Source organism: Glossina fuscipes, unplaced genomic scaffold (assembly GCF_014805625.2).
Source record: "Glossina fuscipes isolate IAEA_lab_2018 unplaced genomic scaffold, Yale_Gfus_2 1, whole genome shotgun sequence".
NCBI lineage: Eukaryota > Metazoa > Arthropoda > Insecta > Diptera > Glossinidae > Glossina > Glossina fuscipes.
Genome location: NW_023998415.1, coordinates 30168796 through 30191735, shown reverse-complemented (window position 1 = coordinate 30191735; position 22940 = coordinate 30168796). Strand labels below are relative to the sequence as shown.

The 22940-nt window shown below is 34.8% G+C and overlaps 1 protein-coding gene across 6 annotated transcripts in view; it reads right to left on the bottom strand.

Moving 5' to 3' along the window:
• Nucleotides 1-9467: 9467 nt before the first annotated feature.
• The window catches only part of LOC119632167 (protein phosphatase 1 regulatory subunit 16A), a 48475-nt gene continuing 35002 nt past the window's right edge, over nucleotides 9468-22940 (bottom strand). For 5 of the 6 annotated variants that reach the window (XM_038024949.1, XM_038024950.1, XM_038024951.1 and 2 more), the window contains 7 exons: nucleotides 13212-13566; nucleotides 12293-12953; nucleotides 12100-12225; nucleotides 11905-11980; nucleotides 11708-11828; nucleotides 10954-11642; nucleotides 9468-10170 (listed from right to left, as the gene is read on the bottom strand). In XM_038024949.1, the coding sequence (XP_037880877.1) occupies nucleotides 9533-10170; nucleotides 10954-11642; nucleotides 11708-11828; nucleotides 11905-11980; nucleotides 12100-12225; nucleotides 12293-12953; nucleotides 13212-13351 (2451 nt within the window). In that variant the 5' untranslated portion in view covers nucleotides 13352-13566 and the 3' untranslated portion in view covers nucleotides 9468-9532. The remainder of the gene's footprint in view (nucleotides 10171-10953; nucleotides 11643-11707; nucleotides 11829-11904; nucleotides 11981-12099; nucleotides 12226-12292; nucleotides 12954-13211; nucleotides 13567-22940) is intronic. The other variant, XM_038024955.1, reaches the window with a different exon arrangement.

Below are 22940 nucleotides of genomic sequence, written 5' to 3'. Positions count from 1 at the left end.
TGCATTGGGCTATGTGCAGCGCTGCATTCAGCTAAGTGCAGCATTCAACTAAGTGCAGCATTCAACTTATTTTCTTCCAAGTTATGTAATGTCAATGAGTTTTGGTTACATTTTTCTGATATTCTTCTAAACATTTCGTAGCCATTCTTGCAGGCCACAAATGTAATTAATTCCCTATTTTCATACTCATATTCACATGTTTTAATCTTTAATTTTAAACAATCGCATTTTTGCAATGTTTCTTTCAAAATAAACATGTTTGTTACACCATTATTTATCAAAACTTCTCTCGAACAAAATCTCAATAGGTCTCAACATACTGATCGCACATTTTTTTTAAGGCTCATAGCTATACACATTGCAATCAAGCTAATCGTTGACTTTATTAAAGTTTAAAGACAGAACTCCGTGTTCTCATTGAACCTCCTTTACTCGACTTTGTAAATCATCTGTTGTTGATATACTGACTCGCAGAAGAAGAATGAAACTGTCAGTTTAATTGCACAAAATGAGGAATTAGGATAACTATTTATTAACCAATTGTAACCGAAAATACTTGCTGGCAATAATGACGACAAGTAGTGTAACTATAATTGATGAAAGCAATCGTTACACAAACATTGCTGCCTTGCCTGTTGATTATTACCTCCTCTAAGAGCCCGCCTTTATTTTCAAAAAGGAATATGTTAGTATAGCTTTATCAAGATGATCTATGAGCAGATACGAGGTTGAGAGCGAGCCCGAAGATTTCAATGCTTCTACCAAGAACTTACGAGTTTGGGTCAAAGTTATTGAAGATTTTTATGGACCTCTCTAGAGAGCTGTATACTTTCTTACCATTCTTCCCATCATTTCGCAACATTTAAAGTCTAACACGTGCGATTCTGTCTTTAATAGATGCCGCTAAAGAACTATTTTTGAGCAAAAAATTTTCGAGGAAAGAAAATTGAAAAGAATATTCGAACAAAAGGGGATTCTTTTGGTGCTGGAACTGAAAATGAAAATAAATAAAAAGAAATTAATTGTGATAAGCAAACATGTTAATAGAGAATGCAAAAGAGATGTTAGGATAGACCTTTGACTTCGAATAACCTCATAAAAAGAAATTCATTAGTGTTACATCACATGATCCAGCGGGCCAATTCTGATCACCGAGACGAGAGAGTACGCGATTAGGGAATGTCTCAGGCAGTAGTTGAATTATTTCGCCGAATGTATGGCATGTGGCATCGATCTAGTGAGACCGGCACAACATAAACAGAAAGAGCTGGATTATTATAGCGTGATATCGACCGCCAGTAACAGTCATTGCTTGATTAGCCTCGAAGAAGTATGGTGCAATGACCCCTCCAGCCCAAATCCACTCCGAAAAAGGATATGTTGTCAATGCATTTGTTTCTCTTAACCCCAAATGCGGCAATTTTAACGATTAACGAAGCCTTCAAGGTGCAAATGAGTTTCATCGTTTAGGATTCTGCTCGAGCAATCGGCTTCCATTCAACGAATTCTCTTCGTTGGGCATGATCGTTGCGCTTCAGTTCTTGTGCTAATTGAACTTTATAAGCGTGGAGACGCAGATGCCAAATTGATGTTCCTGGAGTTCCACCAACACTCTTACGCACTGCTTCGATATAAACATTTAAACGGCTTGTTATTGGACGGTCAGCCTGTTTAGCATCGTCAAATGACGCAGCCTTCCTGGATTTTTTTAACCACCTTTTTTCACAGTTGATGAAGTCAAATGAATATTCCAAACATATTTTGTACGAACTTTGCAAACTGTGGCGGGTAAGCTTTCATTATTTTATTTGTTTAATAATAAAAACGCGTCGCCTTCTCGTCCAATGCCACATTTTTGCTAACTTTTATCTGCCAACTGTCAAACTTTGTTTGTTGCTGTGGGGTTGGCAACACTTTGCCCCTCAATTGGCGGCAAATTGAAATCTTGGGACACACTTTATTTGGGTTGCAGGGCATATATGGTAGTTCAACGTGGTATTTTAACCGCTTTGACGCCTAACTCGATCCCAAATTTATCTGATTTGTTCGATGTGTACTAAATATGTGAGTGTAGTTGAGGACAATTGCTCATCGACTGCTATGTCTGCGCTTGTAACTGTATAACTGAGCCTGACTGTTGTCGATAAATTTTTTCCGTGGTTGATCATTTAATGGGTACAGCAATATATGGACGTTGGGTAGTAAGGGATGGCGAGGAAAAGCAAGTATTTTATTACTATTTAAGAAAAAAAACGGTTTCTAATTTTTGGAAATATATGGCAATAAAATCGTAAATGAGTCAGATCGTCTCGATCCGGCAATCGAATGTTAACAAATTAGACATGTTTGCCTTTGCTTTAAGTGGCAGCTTCTCCAAACAAAATAACCCAATTATTCCGCGTAAAAGTTACTTTGTTATTTACGAAGTCAATCGGCCGATTGTTATCTTTCGCGTTAGTCAAAGACTTGAATAGTCATTCAAATGACTACACGATGACGAGCCAACGCAAGGGAATGAAAAAAAAAGCAAAGTTAGTTGCAATTCTCCAATGGATTTTCAACTTTTTTGAAGATTTCCCTAAGGATTCTTCTACAAGGTTCCTTTGCGTTACTTCGTATGGTATCGGTTACGGTCGTAGTGAGCACTTAAATAAATATTCTGTAAAGCAGCACAAACTTTTGTGAATATCTCCCGGGTTTAATAAACGTCAATATTTTAGTTCATTCAGTTTTTATTTTTTAACGAACAAAAAATGTTTTGTATTTGTTCAGTGTGTAGTTGATTCATTTGAGAATTCATAAGTCGCCAAAAGCCCATTTGAACCATTTGATCATTTCAAGACAGTCGAATGCAATCATTGAACATGGAAATAGCAATCGCAATTGGCTTTGAAGCGTAAGCGTTTATGCTCGATCAGGAACTGTATTCCAGACTTTATATGTGCATAGCCAGTGATATAATCTACGCCTGCCTAACCGTAAGCTCAAGCGTAAATTTCTCTGTATAAGGGAGCTCGAAAGCAGACTGCACCTGCGTATATTCATGAAACCTTTTCTGCGCATGCGTATGCCGTTTATCTTTTTCTAATAAAGCGAGAGATAAGCGGAAAGCAGAGGAAAAGTTCCATGTATCCTAAGCAATCAATGTTTGAGTTAATTTAATTATATAGGGCCGTGTGTACGTATTTTCGAACATAGTAAAATTTAATACGTTGACACTATTACAGTATTTTACAGTACTTGAATCTCACGATGAAATTTATTCGTAGCGCTTTTTATAGAAAATGTGTCACACGAACCTCAGAAATAATTCAACTCTGTGTTCTGCGAAACACGAACACAGATCAAATTACATCGCCTGCTAGGGGAACTGAGTTATAAAGAACTCAGAATTAATACAAATTAAATGAATGCGCAACGCGTTTTGTAAAGAACCTGAGAAATAAGTTAAAAAAGAAAATGAAAAACAAATGCAGTCTGTGTATTTTTACGCAAGCTGTTGGAATCTTCGTTGTTGTAGAAGGACTTGGCTGACTGTATTCCAAGCAAAGTTGGGGAAAAGATAAAAAAATTTCCGCCAGAAACGCAGATTAAGGCTCATTAATAATCAACAATGGTACTGGATACCTATTAAGGTAACGAAAATAATGGGCACAAAGGACACCATTTATACTTGTACCGATCTATCTGTCTGATATTTGTTTATGTATTTTTGAACCGGCACCTCTCAATTTTCGATATATTGTGAGAGAAATTAGACACTGTTTTTGATTCATTAAAAACTCTCCGCCCCCTTTATTGATCCTAAATGGCTAGTCAGACGCCGAGTATAATTGCAAATGGACGGCATTTTCCGCGCTAATTGAGATTGTATATAACGTCTCCAAAATGTGGTTTTAGGAAGTGGGGTCAACGTACCACCCAATCGATGTCAAATAATTATATTAAAGTGTACATTTCGTCGGCGTATCATTCACAATCGACGCTGAGACAAAAAAAATAAAAAAGAAGAAATTTATCACCAGCGTTGTCAATAGCATATACCGACATGTGGATCGATATATCCTACGGATAAATCAAAAAGAGAAGAAGATTTTGTTCTTCGAATTCATCAGCATACTGCTGTTCTCGAGCGATACATAATTAGCCGCACTCTTCTAACTTTTAACCTCTGACCCTCTGCATAGACCGACGATGAAAATACTTTTCGATTTTCGCAGTGTTGTCATCGTATGATTCAAATCGATCTCCCTGAAGGATACTCTCGATATTTAAAAGTATTAGTCGCTAGGAACGGATGGAACATGGTGTTGCAATTTGAATATGATTGCATGGAATGTTGCCATTGATTTGTTGGACAATGTACTGTTTTCATTGCGACTACAGATGAAATGTTGAGATTTGAGGAATGGGTTTCTTATGCCCATATTTTGATGCAAAATCATATATGAATATATAGTGTACCCTTCTGACATCTTTAGGATGCTAGCTATCTCTTATAAACTCACATAGGATCCGTTTGCTTCAGTGTTCAAAATCGGCAGCCCTTGAGCATACGTGTAGAAAGGAAAAAAACTTATTTGCAAAAAAAAAAAAAAAAGAAACAAAGTTCATCTATATTTTGTAATAATTTGATTTTTACTCCAAAACTTGCTTTTTCGTTTCTAAAATGATATATTTCTTATTCTATGATATATAATACTATTTATTTTGCTTTTATTTATTTTAAAACTAATTTAGTTTTATCATTTGTTTTTTATATATGAAATTTTTCTAATTTGTCTTATGTTATATTTAAAGTTTGCACGAAATACATAATACACATAAATAAATACATGTGTGGGTGTTTATTTGTGTTCGTGTCTGTGTGTGTTCGTGTCTGTGTGCATACATCATATGAATATATTTAATATATTCGCCGATACATGCACATGTGCATGTGAGTTTTGATTGTAAAAGATTGAAATCCTTTTCAATTTTGATGTTCGCATGAACACAAGACGAAAGATTATTTTTGAAAAAAAATAAATAAATAAATACGCGAAATACTTGTTCGTTTATAATTGATTTCTCTTTTATAACTAGTACAGGCCCAATGTTATTGCTTTTAGCTTAGTTTGATTTAAACAAAATATCAGAAATATATGCCCGAAATCGGGAATAAATAATGAAAATAAATTTTCTAATTTATAATAATATTATTTTGATAATAAGAAAGGCCCCGAATTCGTTCGTTTTGAAAAATCAAACTAGAACTAGAACTTAGTTATTTATTATTTACATAATTTACATGAAATCCTCCATATACATACAACTATCTATCTAACTTATGAAAATGTTACAAATATATACTTGAAAAACAAAAAAAAAAAAAAAACAATTTTTATATAAACATTTAATAATTTATTACAATTTATTATTAAATAATTGATTGATTCATTTATTTGTTCTATTTACTGCTATGCTTTTTATGATACGATATGGAAAAATTTAGTTGGAGTACTCTTTAGTCGATGCAGGAATTTGCATTCCATTCCCGTTTCTAAGCACTTCTCTCTCTCTCTCTCTCTCTCTCTCTCTCCAACTTTGTTTATCATTAAAATTTTACTTTTTTACATAAAAAGCATTATTTTTGCTTTATTTTCTCAATTTTCCAAACCACTGTCAGTTTTCTTTTGAGTTTTTATTACATTCTGATAATACATAGGATACACAGATAACTGGTCTTGTGATTACTTTTTATAATTAATTATTCATTTAATTTGGTAGTTTGTAATTTGTTTTTCTCTATCCTCGATGAACGAAACGCTTGTTTCATTATATGTACAAATAAACAGTAAAGGGTAGTAGTAGTAGGCAGTACAAGTAAAGATAGGGATCTTTTAATATGCAAAATATGCTTTAAATCTCTTAAAAAATATTTGAAAAACTAAAATATATTTCTTTCTCTCTCTCTCTCTCTCTCTCTCTCTCTCTCTCTCTCTCTCTCTCTCTCTCCGTCTCTCTTCATTTATATTTTTTCCACAAGTCTTTTCATAATTTTAGCTAGTTTCCCCTTTGAGTTAGTTATTGTGCATTGAACTCTTCAAGAGGCGAATATAATACAGAAACAGTTGTTGCAAATACTTTGATAAGATTTTTTACTGTTCATTGTCTTCTGTTGCAATTTAATTGGATAAATTTAATGAAGAATAAATGGCCATCTCATAATAAGTACATACATATTGCTACCCATCATTGAAAAGTATGGACTACACTGATTTTATCGTATTATCTTTAATATAGCACATAGCACATAGCACATAGCACATATATATATTCTTGATCAGTGGCAAATTCTTATCAAGTTATTCGAATTATAAACAGTCGCAGCAACAGTTTTATACAACTTTACAATTAATTTCTAGAAATTTCATTTGAAACTTGAGAGTACAAAGAAAATTTTGAAAATTTGGATTTCTTTATTAAATGATGCGAAAACTTTTTACGAATTTATTGCGATTTTCTGCTTTGGGACTCAGCATGCATTTATCTATGTACCTATATGATGGATGATATCCGAGGAGAATCAAATTTCTTTAGCCCAATTCATTAAACTAAATATTCTCACTCATAATGCTAAGAGTTATCGCAACTGCCAAGTCGACGGGTATTCGTCGCTTTTTTCTCACAATGGCGTCGTCAGCCATCAAATTTACTTCGTATATTTACTGGGTGAATGGATGGATGGGAAGGGCCAATGCAAAAGAATACAAATAAATTTACCGGAGAATATTATTAGAAAAAGATTCGAGATAAAGTTCAGTCGCATACAACTCTGTTTTACCTTTAAAAAGCAAAACAATTTGTTGCGGAAACCTGGAGAAATGCAGAAATGCTCTTAAAAAATTTTACAACACAAGCTTCTTTAATTGAATTCAACAGTAATTTCCGTAACGTGCGTTTGTTGCTTTTGTGTTCCAATAGACAAGTATAAAAAGTTGTTCAAATAATAAGACGGCTTTGTAGGAATCCTTTTGGGAAACTTTTTAATTCTCTTTTACGTGTATTTACTTTGCTCTCTTCTCGTTGCGATAATAAGCGAGCGCAGTTAAAAAAAAAATGTTGAACTCATAGTTGAATGACTTCCACTTAGTTTCCGTTCAGTTCAAGTACAATTTGCGTGCATTAAATGAGTTATAAAGTTATAATCCATTTGCCTTTACAAAGTCATCTAATTTATATTTATTACGTTACGAGGTGTCTTCGAATTTAGGCAACCCTTACAATCGATCTTCTGAATCGATCTATGATTGTCTGTCCATCCGTACGCCCGTCCGTCCGTTCATCTATCTCTCTTCTTTCTTTATGTGCAACGCACATGCCGTACATTTTCGATATACCAAACTGTTTCCCCGCCCAGGGATGTTCACTATTGACATTGATTCGGATTGGACCAAGTCCAAGATTGGATAAAGTCTTCTCGTGAAAAGTCATTGCATGAATAACTGTAGGGTGGTGCGCGCTATTTTATAGTGGGCCGTGAACCGTTATCGCCCTTTTTTTTCGCTTTTATATTACATTTTCTAAACCTGCGGATAAATAACGCAGGGATATGCATTGAAAATCTCGTAATTAGCAAGTTTCGACATTTTATTTTTTTTTTTCCTTTTTTTTTCCTTTTCATTTTCATTCGAAGTATTCGTACTAATGATTTGCTATACAATTTCACATAATATGATGCAAACACATTCCTTTCATTATCCTTCAATCGAATTCGAGATTTCTAAAACATACATTTGTTGTTGTTGTTGTTGTATTAGCAGAAATTTGATTCGAAAAAAAAAAATTGAGTTGATTTTATTTTCTTGCGAAAGCCACTACCATATCATCGCGCACATATATTTCATCTTTCAATTACAAAGTGCTCAGCGGATGAAAAATGTCAAAGTTTTGCAATTCGCAGAAGATTGAAAGAAGATTGAAAAAATGCAGACACCACGAAAGTCGCCGGAATCGAGAGTTTGAAATTTGTGCGAAAACAACATAGCAGCTAAGCAGTTGTAAATTACAATACATTTGTTTGAATTGATGATTTACTGACCCCTATTTACGATTGCTTATCATATATAAAATCTTGTGTGTGTGTGCTCCACTATTTCCCAATGGCAATAACGTTACTATCAACAATTGGGCGAAATATCTTGGCTGACATAATGAAGAAACGCCGTGTAAATGTTAAATACGAGGCAAGTTGACTTGAAAGCCAACAAAAACTCTATTGTTAGTAGTGCCCAATCTATTTGAACTTACTTACGGGAAATGACTATCGAGATCCATAGTCCATAGTCTTATTTTGAACTCAATTTAATCAGTCTAAGACTATCCGTTTCATTATTAATGCTCTGTCGTCCGTTAGAAACAGAACCAGAATTCATGATGATGATGATGATGATGATGATGATGATGATGATGATGACGAGAGAAAATCGAATTCTCAATGCCTTTCTTTGCAATAACTGAATCAGACTGAATAGCGATGTAAATGCTTTGGCAATATCTCTTGTAGATGAAACCAATTGGATAACAAGATAGGAAACGCATCATAGGTTCGATTATTTCATTCAGAAATGAATCTATTTTTGTAGCTTAAATTTATTTTAATCAGGTTCGTAACACATTCTTTTTCATTCAATTTAGTAATAATCATATCTGTATTATTATACGATTCCCATCGGCTCGCCTCTGCTATTTGCCATGCATTTGCTATGCTTTTGCTAGATAAGAAGCTTTTGGGGAACGAAAGCACTTGTTAATGAATAATGCAAAAAATCGAAGTAGGGAAAATAATTTCAGAACTCTTCGAATCGATACTTCATTATATCTTAATTTAATCCATAAAAGTCCTTATAGAGTAACAAAGGGCCTTATAGTGTAAACATTTGCAGTTGGATGTCGTTTTGCGAATTAATAAGAGATTTTCAAATTTTCATTTCTTTCTTTTTTTTTTTTTTCTTAAATCACTTGCATCGAAAAGTGTGTTTGCCTCACATACACATAAATACATATTGCATCGTTATATGCAAATTCTAGAGCCAAATCCAACTAAATAAGAATCTTTTACATCTGATCTATCGCTGATATGCTTATCCATTCGATCCCTATAGGGTAACACGGATAGGCAAGAGAACAGTGAAATTTGAATGCATAAAATATATAAATATTGCAAGCGAAGAGAGGACTATCAAGGAATGCTTATCTTTTTATAAGGGACAAATCGATATTTCTTCAGTTAAAGCTGCGATTGTGTGAGAAAAGTAACATAACTTGCTATCCATTTCTCGCTTGCATATGTAGCTTTATCACGCTCACTTCTTAAATTTAAATCGACAAAAGTAAACCGAGTATGTATGTTAAGTAGATTTTTACAATAATCAAAAAAAATAATAAATACATACATATATATATATATATATATATATATATATATATATAAGTATTAATGTTCCCTCAAGTTTCGATGATGGATATAAAAATCTACCAAAGATATATTTTACATAACCATGCAACAACGTTTTGAACTTGTACTGTCGCTGACTACATCGCCGGTTATACCACTAAATTTATTCATACCTAAATTTCCTGCGACCGTAGCAGCACTCGTTGTCACTGCAGAATTTCCGAAACAATGATCGCTCGCAACTTGTAAGCCATTGTAATCCATTAGCGGGGAAGACTGTTGCTGATGATTTATTGTTACAGATCCATTTGTGCCAACATCGGCATGCATAAGATTGTTGTTATTACTGTTGGTTATATTTCTTTTGTTAAGCGTATTGATGTGCTGCTGACTGTTGCTGTTGCTGTTCGTGGAGGCGTTACTGTTGCCTTTACTTGGGATGTTGGCGTTGCTAGATCCAACGGCGGCTCCTAAAACAGAACCATTTTCACAATTATTTAAAATACCAGTTCGCGAGAGAGAGCGTTGTTTCTTTAAATTGGCCAAAGTCGTAGCGTTAGCAAGTGTAGAGAGATCCGTTAATTGATGGTGATGCGTTGTAGTGGTTGTTGTTGTTGTTGTTGTTGTGGTAGTGGTGGAGGTGGTGGTGGAGGTGGTTGTAGTTGGTAAATGATGTAAATGCAATTGTTGCTGCTGTTGCAGATGATGATGATGTGAATTGCTCGATGTGTCTGTAGGAGTGTACAAGCCGGACACACATACATACATACACAACAGACACACACATACAACAACAAAAATAAAAAAAAATAAAAAAACAAAAACGCAAACGAATTATGCAAAATTAATGAAAAAATGGAAAAGGGAAACAGAAGCAAAAAAAAAACCGTAAAGTCGACAAGGACACAAAAATCAAAAAAAAAATAAAAAAAAAAAAAAGGAAAAAATTTTTTTTTTTTTTTTTGATTTTCATAAAGCAAGGTATGCCGCACAAACATTTACGCTAAAGTCTTGTACATAGTTTTCCGCTTTAAATGCAGAAAAGAGACACTGTTACGTCAAAGCATGAGGAATGAATAATTAAAAAAAAAAAAAAAAAACAAAGAAAAGAAAGCGAAACAACTAAAGGACAACATGACAAAAATATTCCCATTGCCTGGACGTTGCATATAATTGCATTCAACGCCAGCTCGGCATAGAGAGCTTTTCAGTGTCCGATACATCCGATAAATGTATTCTGCATTAATTTTTTCAATCAAGGCGGGATTGAGATTCTCAACATTAACAACCAGCCAGAGCAATGGGCAATTGGACTTGGGGTTATTTTCTGAATTGGATGTAATTATGTAGTTTTATACAATTCGTCACAAGCACAGGCAAACAGACACGTACACCACCATTAAGCGGGATTTGAGATAACAAACAAGTACAAGTACATGCTACTATACCATGTAGGTATTGTTTGAATTGTGTTGTTGTTTTTAGATTGAGTAGCATTGTATGCGAATACTTACCAACCAAAACGGTGACTTGCACATTTATTTTTCCATTCGCGGCCTCTTTGCTCGATTGTATCTGTACGGCGTTCGCGCTTTGACTCGCCAGAGAGCCTGACGTAGTTGTACTAGCAGTTGTCATTAAATTGCGATCTGCCATCATAACCGCTGCTGTTGATGAGGTGCCCGTGGAATGTTGTTGTTGTTGTTGTTGTTGTTGTTGCATTTCATTATTACCCTTAAAAGGCTGCATTTGCAATTCATCATTTTCACGACCTTCTGGCGGGCGTCTTGGCTGATAGGAATGTTGCTGTTTTTGTTGCTGTTGTTGCTGATTTTGTTGCAATGAAAATGCACGAGTCGAATCGACTGCATCATTATTATGATGATTTAAATTTGCGGCATCGTGAAAATTTCTGTGTTGATGATTATGATTAGTCTTAAGTGTATTATTATTGTTATGATTGTTATGAGATGAACTAGCAGATGAGATTGTTTTAGTTAACCAATTACTACTGCTACTAGGACTAATATCGGCGGTCGGATCGTTATAATCGATTTCTATACCATTCGGATCCATTGTAGTGCTATCAGCGGCCACAATAAATACTTCCTGTGCCTGCAAGCGTAATCTTGCCTCTTCGACGGCATCTTTTTTCGTAGTTAACGTTTTATCACGTAAAGATGTGCGACGAACCGATTGTGCTCTATTTAAGTGAAATTCATAGGATAGAGAATAATGTTTAATATTTTATTAAATAGATATACTGACCGGGTATTATTGCTTTGAGATCTACGTACACGCCGCCTTTGGGCTTCCGCTAATCGTTTACTTTCCTGTTCTGTTTTCAGTTGCTCGATACGCTCGCGTATTTCTGGATCCTCGCAAATATCTTAATAAGCAATTTTTTTTATTCATTTATATTAACAATTTTCTATTTGGAAATTATATGAAAAATCTGCACTCACCTGAAGGTGTTTCGTCATCTTTATTTTTAATATTTAAATCAGCACCAAATTGAGCCAATATTTCCAATACTTCCAGCTAATAAAAGCAAAAGTTAACAAACATTTGATATTCATCATTCATTTATGCAAAGGTATTTAGGGAAATAAGTAAAAAATCTAAATGTACAAATTAATCATTTCTGAGAATGAACTCACATGGCCCCAACAAGCAGCCGCATGAACTGGCGACCACATATCTCTATCCAATGCATCCACATTAACGTGCATTTCTAAAAGGAATTCAACAACTTTCATATATCCATTGGCGGCGGCTACATGTAACTGAAATTGATATGAACATATATATAACAGATTGATATTTAAAATATATAACAATGAAGTTGTTTACTGGTGTGGCGCCATGTTCGTCGGGTTGTTCCAGATCACCGCCATTTCTCGATAAATCTATTAAATCTTGTAACATTTGACGCTCGGTGGCCGATCGTGTGTCGTCAATTAGCTCTTGGGTGACACCGCGTTTAGACATTTCCGCTTCTATATAATCTAATGTACTCTCATCATCACATAAATCATACGGCATATTGCCGTCAGTATTAACAGCCAATAAATTAGCACCATGATCGATTAGTATCCGCACCAATTCCAAATGTCCACAAGTAGCGGCAGCATGCAATGGCGTCCATTTATCGCTATCCTGGGCATCAACACTAGCACCATAATCCAATAACAACTTAAGCATTTCGACATTATTATCAATGCAACATTGATGGAGAGCAGTAAGGCCGTCTTCGTTAGCCGCATCAGGTGTAATACCACGCTCTAATAGTTCGGCCACCTCATGCATATCATTGCGCGAGGCGGCCTCCAGCAGTACAACGCTATTCTCAAAGGATATATGTCGTTTCCCCGTCGATGTTGCACCATTGCGAAAATGATGATGGGTCGTTGACATTCCATTCAATATAGTGAGATTAACACCTTTTGCTCTCTGCAGCTTAAGCCATTCCTTTTCTTTTTGCCGTGCAACTTTAAGCTGTTGCGCCCTTCGTCTGCGTTATTGTTCACATTATGTTAATGTTATTATACGTTAAATATAAAAGATTAAAAATATCTCGTTATTATAAGTGAATAACAATAAAAAAAACAAAACAATGAAGAAAAAAAAGAGAAAAAGAAAAAGAAAGTGGAAAAGAAAGAAAGGATTGTTTAGTGTATGTACTACTACTACTACTACTACTACTACTACTACTACTATTACTACTCTTACTACTATTACTACTACTACTACTACTACTAGTGTTACTTACAGTCTTGCCAATTGCAGACGTTCGTGTGTGGGTAGATTTTCCACGGCTTGCATTTCTGCCACAAGGTCGGCATGTTCCATTTTAAGCTGCGATTTGAAGGACTCGTCGGTTTTGCGATTTATTAAAATGCCTTTAACCATGTTGATGATAACGGCTGTTTGTTCAATTCAGCTATTTGTCTCATGTATTATTCTGGTACATGTTGTGGAAAATAACCACAAACAAATGATATGTTTTCTCTTCTATTTTAAGTCTTATAGTGTTTCTGTTATTGTTTTTTTCAATATTGTTGTAGGATATAAAGCAATTTCTTTAATACAAATTAAAACCATTTTCTCTTATAACGAACGGTAAACTGCAATTGAAAACAAATAAAAGAAAATTGAAACAAAAAAAAAAACAACAAATTTTTTTCATATTGCGGTTCGAAACGAATTTGCTATAACCCTTTCCTATCTCTCGTATATATAAACCCATTATATAAAGATCAAGAGACAAAGAAGATGATGCGTACATAACTATAGCTTTACATATTCGTATACCTAGACAACAAGAAACGAAAATTCTTAAATTCCGCGAATTCTCTCCTCATGTCTATCAAGATGATCTTTATCGTATTTTTTGGATGCACTTCCGATGTTTAATTCGTATTTGCGCGAAGCGAACGCGTCAGACTTGCCGTAGCGCAGGGAAGAATTTCAAATATTTTAAAAGCCTAGCGCGGCAGATATTATGCAAGAAGATCGAGAAGAGTTCAAAGGCGCTACAAAATCACAATCAAGCATCGGTCACGGATGCAAAATGTAGCATTATTGAGACTAATTAGCCCCAAGAACGTTGATTCCGACGATTCCGATTACGATTTCAATCGTTGCTCTCAGGCATGACCATGCATTTAATAACAACTTATTTGGAACAGCATTAAACAAACACACGTTAGATAATAAATAAGTGCATCTTCTCAAGGAATTCTCGAGTATTCTCAGTCAGTTTGCGATAAGACGATTAATAAAAGTCCATCTCTGCATAGAATAGAGATTTTTACTCAACTACCTTATATATAATATATAAAGTCTTTCGATATCATAGCTAACGTAACCTTTTAAGAACACATACGTAGACCATATTTTATGGAATGATGATGCGTTTAAGAGTGTCATTATCATCTCAACTACGTGCTATATTTTTGTGTTCATCATTATGCACATTTCGATACAATAAAATGCCCCATGATATTTAAGTCACAAATGACTTGATTATATCCATTAACGTTTCACGCATTCTCTCATCTGCTTTTGCGATTACTATACCGTAGGGATGGATGTCCGCAAAAAATGAAAGAAGACGAAAAATTAATAAGCAAAGTAAGTAAGTAGTAAGAGAGTGTTACTACAACGCGCGTAAAAATCACACTCAACTTAGCACATTTGGCCACACGTTCTCAAGGAGCAAGAAGCTATCTAGTTTTTGATTTTCTGTATATTATCGACATTTTTACGATATCTCTCTCGGTCGTGTTTGGGGTGACGTCATTTTGTAAACTGATAAATTGAAAGTTGAAATTTCTACTGATAGGTTCATACGGACAGACAATAAACGAGTGCACAGATAATGGTATCACTCAGTACCTGTTGTTGCCTTTAGAGAAAGTAAGCTTACTTTCCATCCACTAGTGATGATGAATATAAAATTTTATATACAATTTTTATAGCTTTTATGCTGCAAATTTAATATACGCTAGCTGGTAAAGTACTTCGAGATTTTTCCAAGTAAAATTACTTCAAGTGCGTACACTGGTAAGGAGATTTCTTTTTTCTGTTCGTTTTAATTTTTTTTTTTTTTTTTTTTTTTTTACATCCATGCGACATAGATTGGATTACGTTCATTCCAATTTCGCAACGAAGATCTCTTGAGCTAAGTATATTCCTAATCGTTATAAGCAACGATGACGGTGCATATGTTACGTTCATGCGATAGCTTAGAAAGTCGTCGACTACTTACTTATATATTGCCATATACTACAAGTTGTTGTTGGGTCTTTGTATACTTTGTATACTTACGGGGGGCACAGGATGTTTTTATGATACGTTTACGCTGCTAACATATATTGTTTATGAAAACTAGTAAAACGTGTGAAAAGATTCGGCCCAAGTTAATTCCAATTGTACCCTACACTATTTGTGGTATAGGATATAGTAACTTGGTGAGGACGTATGTAACACACAGAGGGGCTTAAGTTAGATCCATCTATTATTATACCGATCGATTCACAATCGTTTTATGAATCGTTCTAAGCCTGCCTGCCTGCCTGCCCGCCTGATGTCTGTCCATCTAAGTTTGTATTCAAGCTAGTGGTCGCAAATTTTTGAGATATTTCGATAAAGTTTGGTACGCTACGTACGTGCTTTGACCCAACGACCTAAGCTATGGAAAATGGTTCGGTCCACTTTTTCGAACGTCTTCATATAATGCCCTGCTTTGAAAAGTCGTTATATGGAAAAAAATTGCAACTTTGAGAATTTCTCCGCAAAAGTGGCTAAGTAATAGTATTTTGGTATTCGAAATTGCCGTGAAAACTTTGGATTGGCTGGGGCAATTTTTTGAATCCCTTCTCATATAACGTAGACAAAAACGTCCTATTTTCAATGCTTTAGATTATAACAACAATTTACGATAAAAAAAAGTTAACTGTACCTTATTTGGGCCATCTCGGCGTATTTTTTGACTTCTTGGGGCAGAAAGTTGAAGTTTCAAGATTTTGTGATACAAAAATTAACTGAGCTGAATTTTGAATACTTATCTCAATTTACGAAAATTTTTGGGCGTAACCAAGTAAGCCTCTATTTCCAAAGAGCTCTAGTTTGTCATATACAGTTCCATTATAGTAAGTTCATCTAAGGACAGGCTATAATGTTTGTATTCTATGACAAAACTAAGACTTGTGTCACACAATGTGGTGTAGGCCATTTAATAGTCGGCCTAGCCTGACTATAATGTATTCATTTGTTTTCCTTTTATTTTGCTGTCTAGCGCTCCGTTGGGATTGCGAAAAATATCTCATAATTTTGCTCTTCAAACGACTTTACTTAAAGTATTTATATTTATTATTAAGCATTGAAGGAGTAAATAAATACGTATTGTTTAATTTTGATTAGGAAGCTTTTATACATTTGCATAGTTTACTTATGGGATGTATTATTAACGATGTTAAAGATTGAAGAAAAAAAACTAATCGTGAACGCTTCCATTTTCAGGCATTTTATTGGTATCAACGGGAAAAGAATAACAATGCAAATCGATGAGGTTAAAAAGGAAAGTGCGTAACATTAAATGTGTTCCAGTTAAATGCAACTTCTTCTTCTTCTTCTTCTTCTGCATTGCATTGACTATATTTGCGCATTACTATCTGCTAAACTAAGATTTCAGATCAATACTATTATCAGGAAATTTCATTGCATTTGTATATCGTACACTACTTACAGTGCAGGGTATGTCATGTTTGTGCGACCATTTGCAACACTCAGAGGGGCTTAACATAGATCCATCTTTTATTATACCGATCGATTCCGAGTAATAATAATCTGAATTCATCTAACCCTATCTGTCCGTCTCATTTCTGTCAATGTGAAATTGTGTTCAAACTACAGGTCGCCATTTTTGAGTTTTGAGTTGATTAAATTTGGTTCAGTGACGTGTTTTGACCTCGAGGACAAATTCTGTTGAAAATGTTTCGGATAATAATTAACTTAATATATCCTGAAAAATAATAAAAATTCTTGTGGGAAGTAAACTAAGTCTGGTAAATTTCGATTATGTCATGCGATGTTTTAGGCATCCTCCAATATGCGGGACTGTGATGAAAAGTATGTCTATGTACAACAAATCATTTCTGGTGTATAATCAAAAACCAGTGAATAAGTGTGCTCGGCGACCTGGTATAGGGTATCTAATCGTTTTGCTTCTTTTTTTTTTCAGATGCTTTGAATATTGATTGTATAATAGTAATGGGAAGAAGCTCGCCTATCTGAAAAAAAGTTTTTCCTTTGAAATTGAAAATTCTTGTCCATGATTGCAGGGGCTCCGGAACGAGTACGTGTGTTAAATGAATCCCTGCAATTGTAGGCGAATGTTTTTTACTTATTGATTTCTAACTTCTCTAATACGTTATATGATGGCTATAGCGATCGTTTACCTTTATTTAAAAGCGGCGCAACTTTATTGGGATGACAGTGGAATTGTCCAAGGTGTCCAAGAGCGATTCGAAAGTAGTGAGTGTTTTTAGCGGCAAAAGTGTGATGAAGATTTTGGTGTTAATTATGAATTCGGTCATAGAACTGTACACTGCTTTGTTATTTCGCATCACGTAAAGTCGAAAACGTGCCATCTTTTATTTGACACGTACGGAGTACAAAATTTTGCGTGAGACGAGATTGGAGAAAAAGATATTTAAAATTCGAAGGTGCACTTTGTAGTGCTTTTAGGGATGATAGACTAACTGATGGCAAATATTAAGAAAATATACTATAGTCCACAAAACATATCCATAATAAGAGATTTGAAAACTTTAAATGGTGTCTTTTCGAAAAAGAGAATTTTAAAACCGGTTCATAAAACAACTTTACCAAGTTGCATTCTTTTTATTCGAATTTTTTGCAAACGTCTTTAAAATAACATTCCGAAGAACGGTAGGCGGAGAATTTTCGATAACATCCTTCCAATTTTATTTGTCAACGAATTGTTGTCTTTCGTTGTTGAAACTTCAAATCTTGTATTCGAATGCTCGCCACTCATGTAAAACTCAATATCGCCTACGAAGTGCTCGAGCTAAAGTCACGTAGGTTAAACATGCGTTTTCTTTTTTTTTGTTTAGATTTAAATTTGACTGCAGAACTCTTTGGATCACAAAATTGCAGCGCGAGAATGGCTGAGTTGTTGTTGTTTTTTAATAGCTTTCTAAAAGCATTTTTTTGTTACATACTTAACAAGCTGTTTGAATATTATTGCTTTATAGGGTGCTGAAAAAAATCCACGTAAGATAGTTAGCGATCTCAAACACTTCGGCCGTATTTGAATACGAAAAGCCGAAGCATCTCGTGAGAGTATTGTTGAGAGTCCGAAGATATCAATTTGGTATCGTAGTCAAGAGTTGTGAAGCCCACTGCAGTGTATTCTCACGAGAGATTTGCATCGTCTTGCTTACATTGATTCGTCAGTATATTACAAAGCTTACTCGCCTCGCACAGCGACTAGAATTCATTAAATGGATTATAGAACAACAACCAGTGAATGCCGATTTTTCGAACACAATTCGAGCACGTACTCGAGTATGTGCCAGTAAAGTCTTCAAGAATTTTTATATCCTACAGCAACTGTGGTATAAGAGTATAATTAAGTTTGTGCGAATGTACACAATATAAGACAAGATAAGACTTGAGATGGACCGATCTTTTGTTTAAACTTCTTTATCTATCTTCCATTGTTCCGTTCAACGTACAGATCGTAACTTTTGAGATATTTCGATGAAATTTGGTACACCCATCTGTTGGTTCGGATTGGATCGCGTCTTCTTCAGCCACCTTGCGTACATCTATAACTGTATTAAGCGAAGTGGTCTAGGATATTAAATGGCGGGTCATGGCCAGCTAAGGTGATCAAATTGCGATGTCTTAACGCGCAATAATTATCACTACAATTTTTTTCGCAGCAATATAAGCTTTTCTGCAGAAGTGTGTAAAACATGGTTCTTCGGACCTTTGCATAGATCGATATCTGTGTTCGGCCTCATAGTGCTAAACTCGCTTAGAAAATGACGACTAAACTAGAATGTTGTTCTCTCATATATCACTTGCTATGAGTCGTCCACTGAAACTAACATACCAATGTACCGTCTGAGCAAAGTTGCAATGATATCGAAAAATTGGCTGCTTACGTTGACACCCTTAAGCGTCCACTTATCCTTTCCGCTCGTAATTCATATTGCGTCAGGCGAGAAAAGTGTGCAGCTACTCGAAATGCATAATGGGTGGACAATAAGCACATGACATATGGCGATGAGCGTAAACATTTTTCGCATAGAAAACCAGTAAGTAAGTATTTCTCTTGGCTTTGGCTTTGCTATGACGTATAGTAAAACAATAGCGTGAGATGCAAGCAACATTTGTCTTTTGTTCATTCTACACACACGAGCTGTCAACTTTTCTTTGGATAACAATGTTTTTATAATTTTTTGTTGTTGTTGGTAAATGCTCTTTATCGCCTTTATTATATGGCTTACAAGACACCGTGTAAAGACACAATTTTAATGCGTAGATTCTTTTCGGGCATCAATGCGTTAATGGTCATTTACTTCCTACTATTTTTTGCTCTGTGTAGATAGATATCACACTCTACGCTCTACTTATTTGTTATACCTAACGGTTGACATGAACGCTTTAAGTAGACTAAGTAAGTGTTTGCTCATTGTAGGACCATGGAATTGTATTAATTTGTTTTTTGTGCCACTTGTGTGTTGTTGCTTTCTTTTTTTTTTTATTTACATAATACATTTTATTTATGAAATGATTTTTAATAAATATTTGATATGGAAATTGTAACAATTCAAGCAAAATATTGAAGCCTTAAGTTGCCGTAAGCGTGATAAGCTTTAGGGCAGATATAAACCGAAAGAATTGCTTCTAAACAAAATAATGAGAAAAGCTGTGAGATAAGTTTGTTCTACTCGACGCGCTAATCCTGATTACAACACAGAACAGATAGGAACGAATTTCACCGGCTGCGCCGTTTATGCATATCCTTGCTTTATATATTATATATGATCAATGCGATAGCATTTTCACATTGACCACCACACACACACTTCCATTTGCATTTACATGCAAATGACACATGATTCACAAGCTGCATGAAGTGCACACACTTTCGACTAATGACAAATTTGCAGTTTATTGCTGGTCATATGCTTGTTATTTGAAGACTGCAATCCATTAAAATTCAAGCATAGCTACTACAGTAGCAAGAGTGTTATAGTTAATCACTAACAAGTCGAATCCATTATTAATGCAATTTGTGGTACAATTTGGTTAAGAAAATCGTCTAAAAATCTAAAGTGAGAATAGCGTGAACCGACCGCTTGACATTTTGGCAACAAACAAATGCCTTGCTTTTGTTTGCTTCAGATGACAGCCATCCGTGACAGCTGCCCGAAGACGAGTCTAAATTCCTCGTATGCCATTTACGAATAAATATTTAAATAGTTTTTTATAGCGACGCGTGAGATAATAATTCCAAAGCAAAGAGAAGGGACATGGGAACACCTGTGCTCTCTGGGTTTTTAGAAAAAATTTGCCACGCCCAGCCAAGACATAGCTGCGATAAGATAGGATAAGACAGAGGTGATGGATAACAAAGATTGGATTATATCCGAATGTAATTTTCCTACTTGTTAATATTTTATACTGAAAGTCGGTATAAAAAGTTATTTGACATACGGATTTTTCATCATAAATTTGGATCCCATAAGTCTAGCTTTAGGATCTCATACAAAGATTCTGGTGAAAAAGAAGCGAAAAGATTCAATTTTTAATATTTTAGGGCAATGACAAGTGCAGAACTGTATCAATCGATGTGTTATAGGATATTTAAAAATCGGTCTTGCCCGACCATTGTGTTTTAATTTGTTCACATCTTTTCCGCTATTATAGTTGGAATAAAGCAACAAATAGCTGAAGAGTCTCTCCTCAAAAACATGAAAATATTGAGAAACAAACCAAAATAGGAAAAGTGATAATCATAGTGAATATAAACCAATTTATGTTTTGTTTACTCATCCGCAAAGGTATACAGGAAAAATGATGATGGAGATTCAGAGTCAGATCGGTGCGTAGATGAAAAATCATTTCCGTAACCGAAAGCTTTTCAAAACTTTGTGGCCCTGTTAAGAAGAATCAAACATGAAATGGAAAACCGATAGATGCACAGATGCACAAAGTTATTCTTAAATCACTTGGGCTTCGATGCGTATTTCTTTAAATCTGGTCTGGTCTTTAAAAGGACTTGTCATGAAAGATGTTATTAAACAAGCTTTAAACTAATATCTAAGTTAGATACTCTGGTATGTTAAACCGTTTTATTAAGAACGGCCTTATGAACAGGCTATGGGCACCTTGCGTGTAATACTCAAATTACCGGGAATAGAGTAATGGATAAATTTTATCTTTCGACGGCACAAGAAATTGGCTAAATCGACTCGTGGGATCTCTGATGTACACGTTTACGCGTTACCAGCGAACGAAAAGTTTCCGTGAATATTGCGTCGTTCACTGTTCGATGCTGTTGGGTATCAAAAAATTAGTGTAACTTAGTTTGCCCAGCTTTTTCAATGAATCACCGTTAAATTAACTTTTTACATATGTGTGTCATTAACGGTAGTCGTAGTGTTAGTGTCTTAAATAAAATATCCTGCATGCGAGAAAACCCTTTCAAATTATATTTTAATTGTGTTGAACATATTAAAAGTTTACAAGGTTGAGTAAGTGTGTGTACAATGGCGTTGTTGGGTGTATCTTTACATACATACATACATACATACATACACATAAATATGCTTGATTTCGCCGTTTTTTTTTCGTTTTCTTTTTAAAAAAAAATCTTTTTTTTTTTTTTTTTTTTTTTTTTTTTTTTTTTGAATTTGTGTCAACCGGATATTATCGCATGTACAGTTTAATTTCAGGGTTTACTTTTTGTACATTATTCATGTTGGTAGACTGGCAGCTAGGCAGGCAGGCTGGTAGATAGTTAAATAAGTAGCACAGGTGAGTGCAAACATTTATTAGCTCTTGTCCCCACCCAATACTAAACAGCACGACAACACAATCGTGGTCACTAATAGCAGTGAATTTGAATATAGTCTGGCCCGGATGCTTATACAGTAGTAGACAATAATTCACAAACTTGACCTATATGAAAGACTTGGATTTATGCACACACACACACACACACACACACCCACACAAACAACAAGAAAATTAAATTTTTACTAAAAATGAAAAAATGCGTAAACGTAAAAGAATAGTCGCAATTATTATCGGTCTTCGTTTTGTTAGTTAGGATTGGGTTGTTTTTTAATTCATTTGCGCTAACATTTCATTAAACTATGGCATTATGTTAATCATTAATCGAAGCATTTCACATTTCTGGTTGAAAAGGCGAAACATTAAATTAGATATCGGTCCGCCTATCTCGCCTGTTGCCGTTTAGCATTCTCAGAAACTCGACATACACTCGTATCATTCGCATTGTATAAAGTGAGATTATTAAATAACTTTGTATTTATTATTATTAAGCTCTGCGTAGTTTTAAGTTTTTTTATTTATATAATAACATTTATTTTATGCATGTACCCTGCTGGGACTGGACTGATCGAGGGGAACGCAAGCAATTTTTCTTTTTTATATTGTTTTTGTTGTCATCAATATCCAAATATTATCGTACCTTACTTGCTTGCTCTGGAATTATTTTGGAATTTTCAATAGTACTAAAGCTGCTTCATCTTTTCTCTCACTTTTATTTTAATGAACTTCTCTACAATCTGTTCAATATAATGTCTTTCCTCAGAGCTTAATCGAGGAAATGAACATATGTCGGAGTTTCGATCTAATCGATGATAAGCAGGACTTTTCATCGTACTTCATTTTGATAAAGTTCAAGCGTTTGTGCTCTTATGCGTTTCAT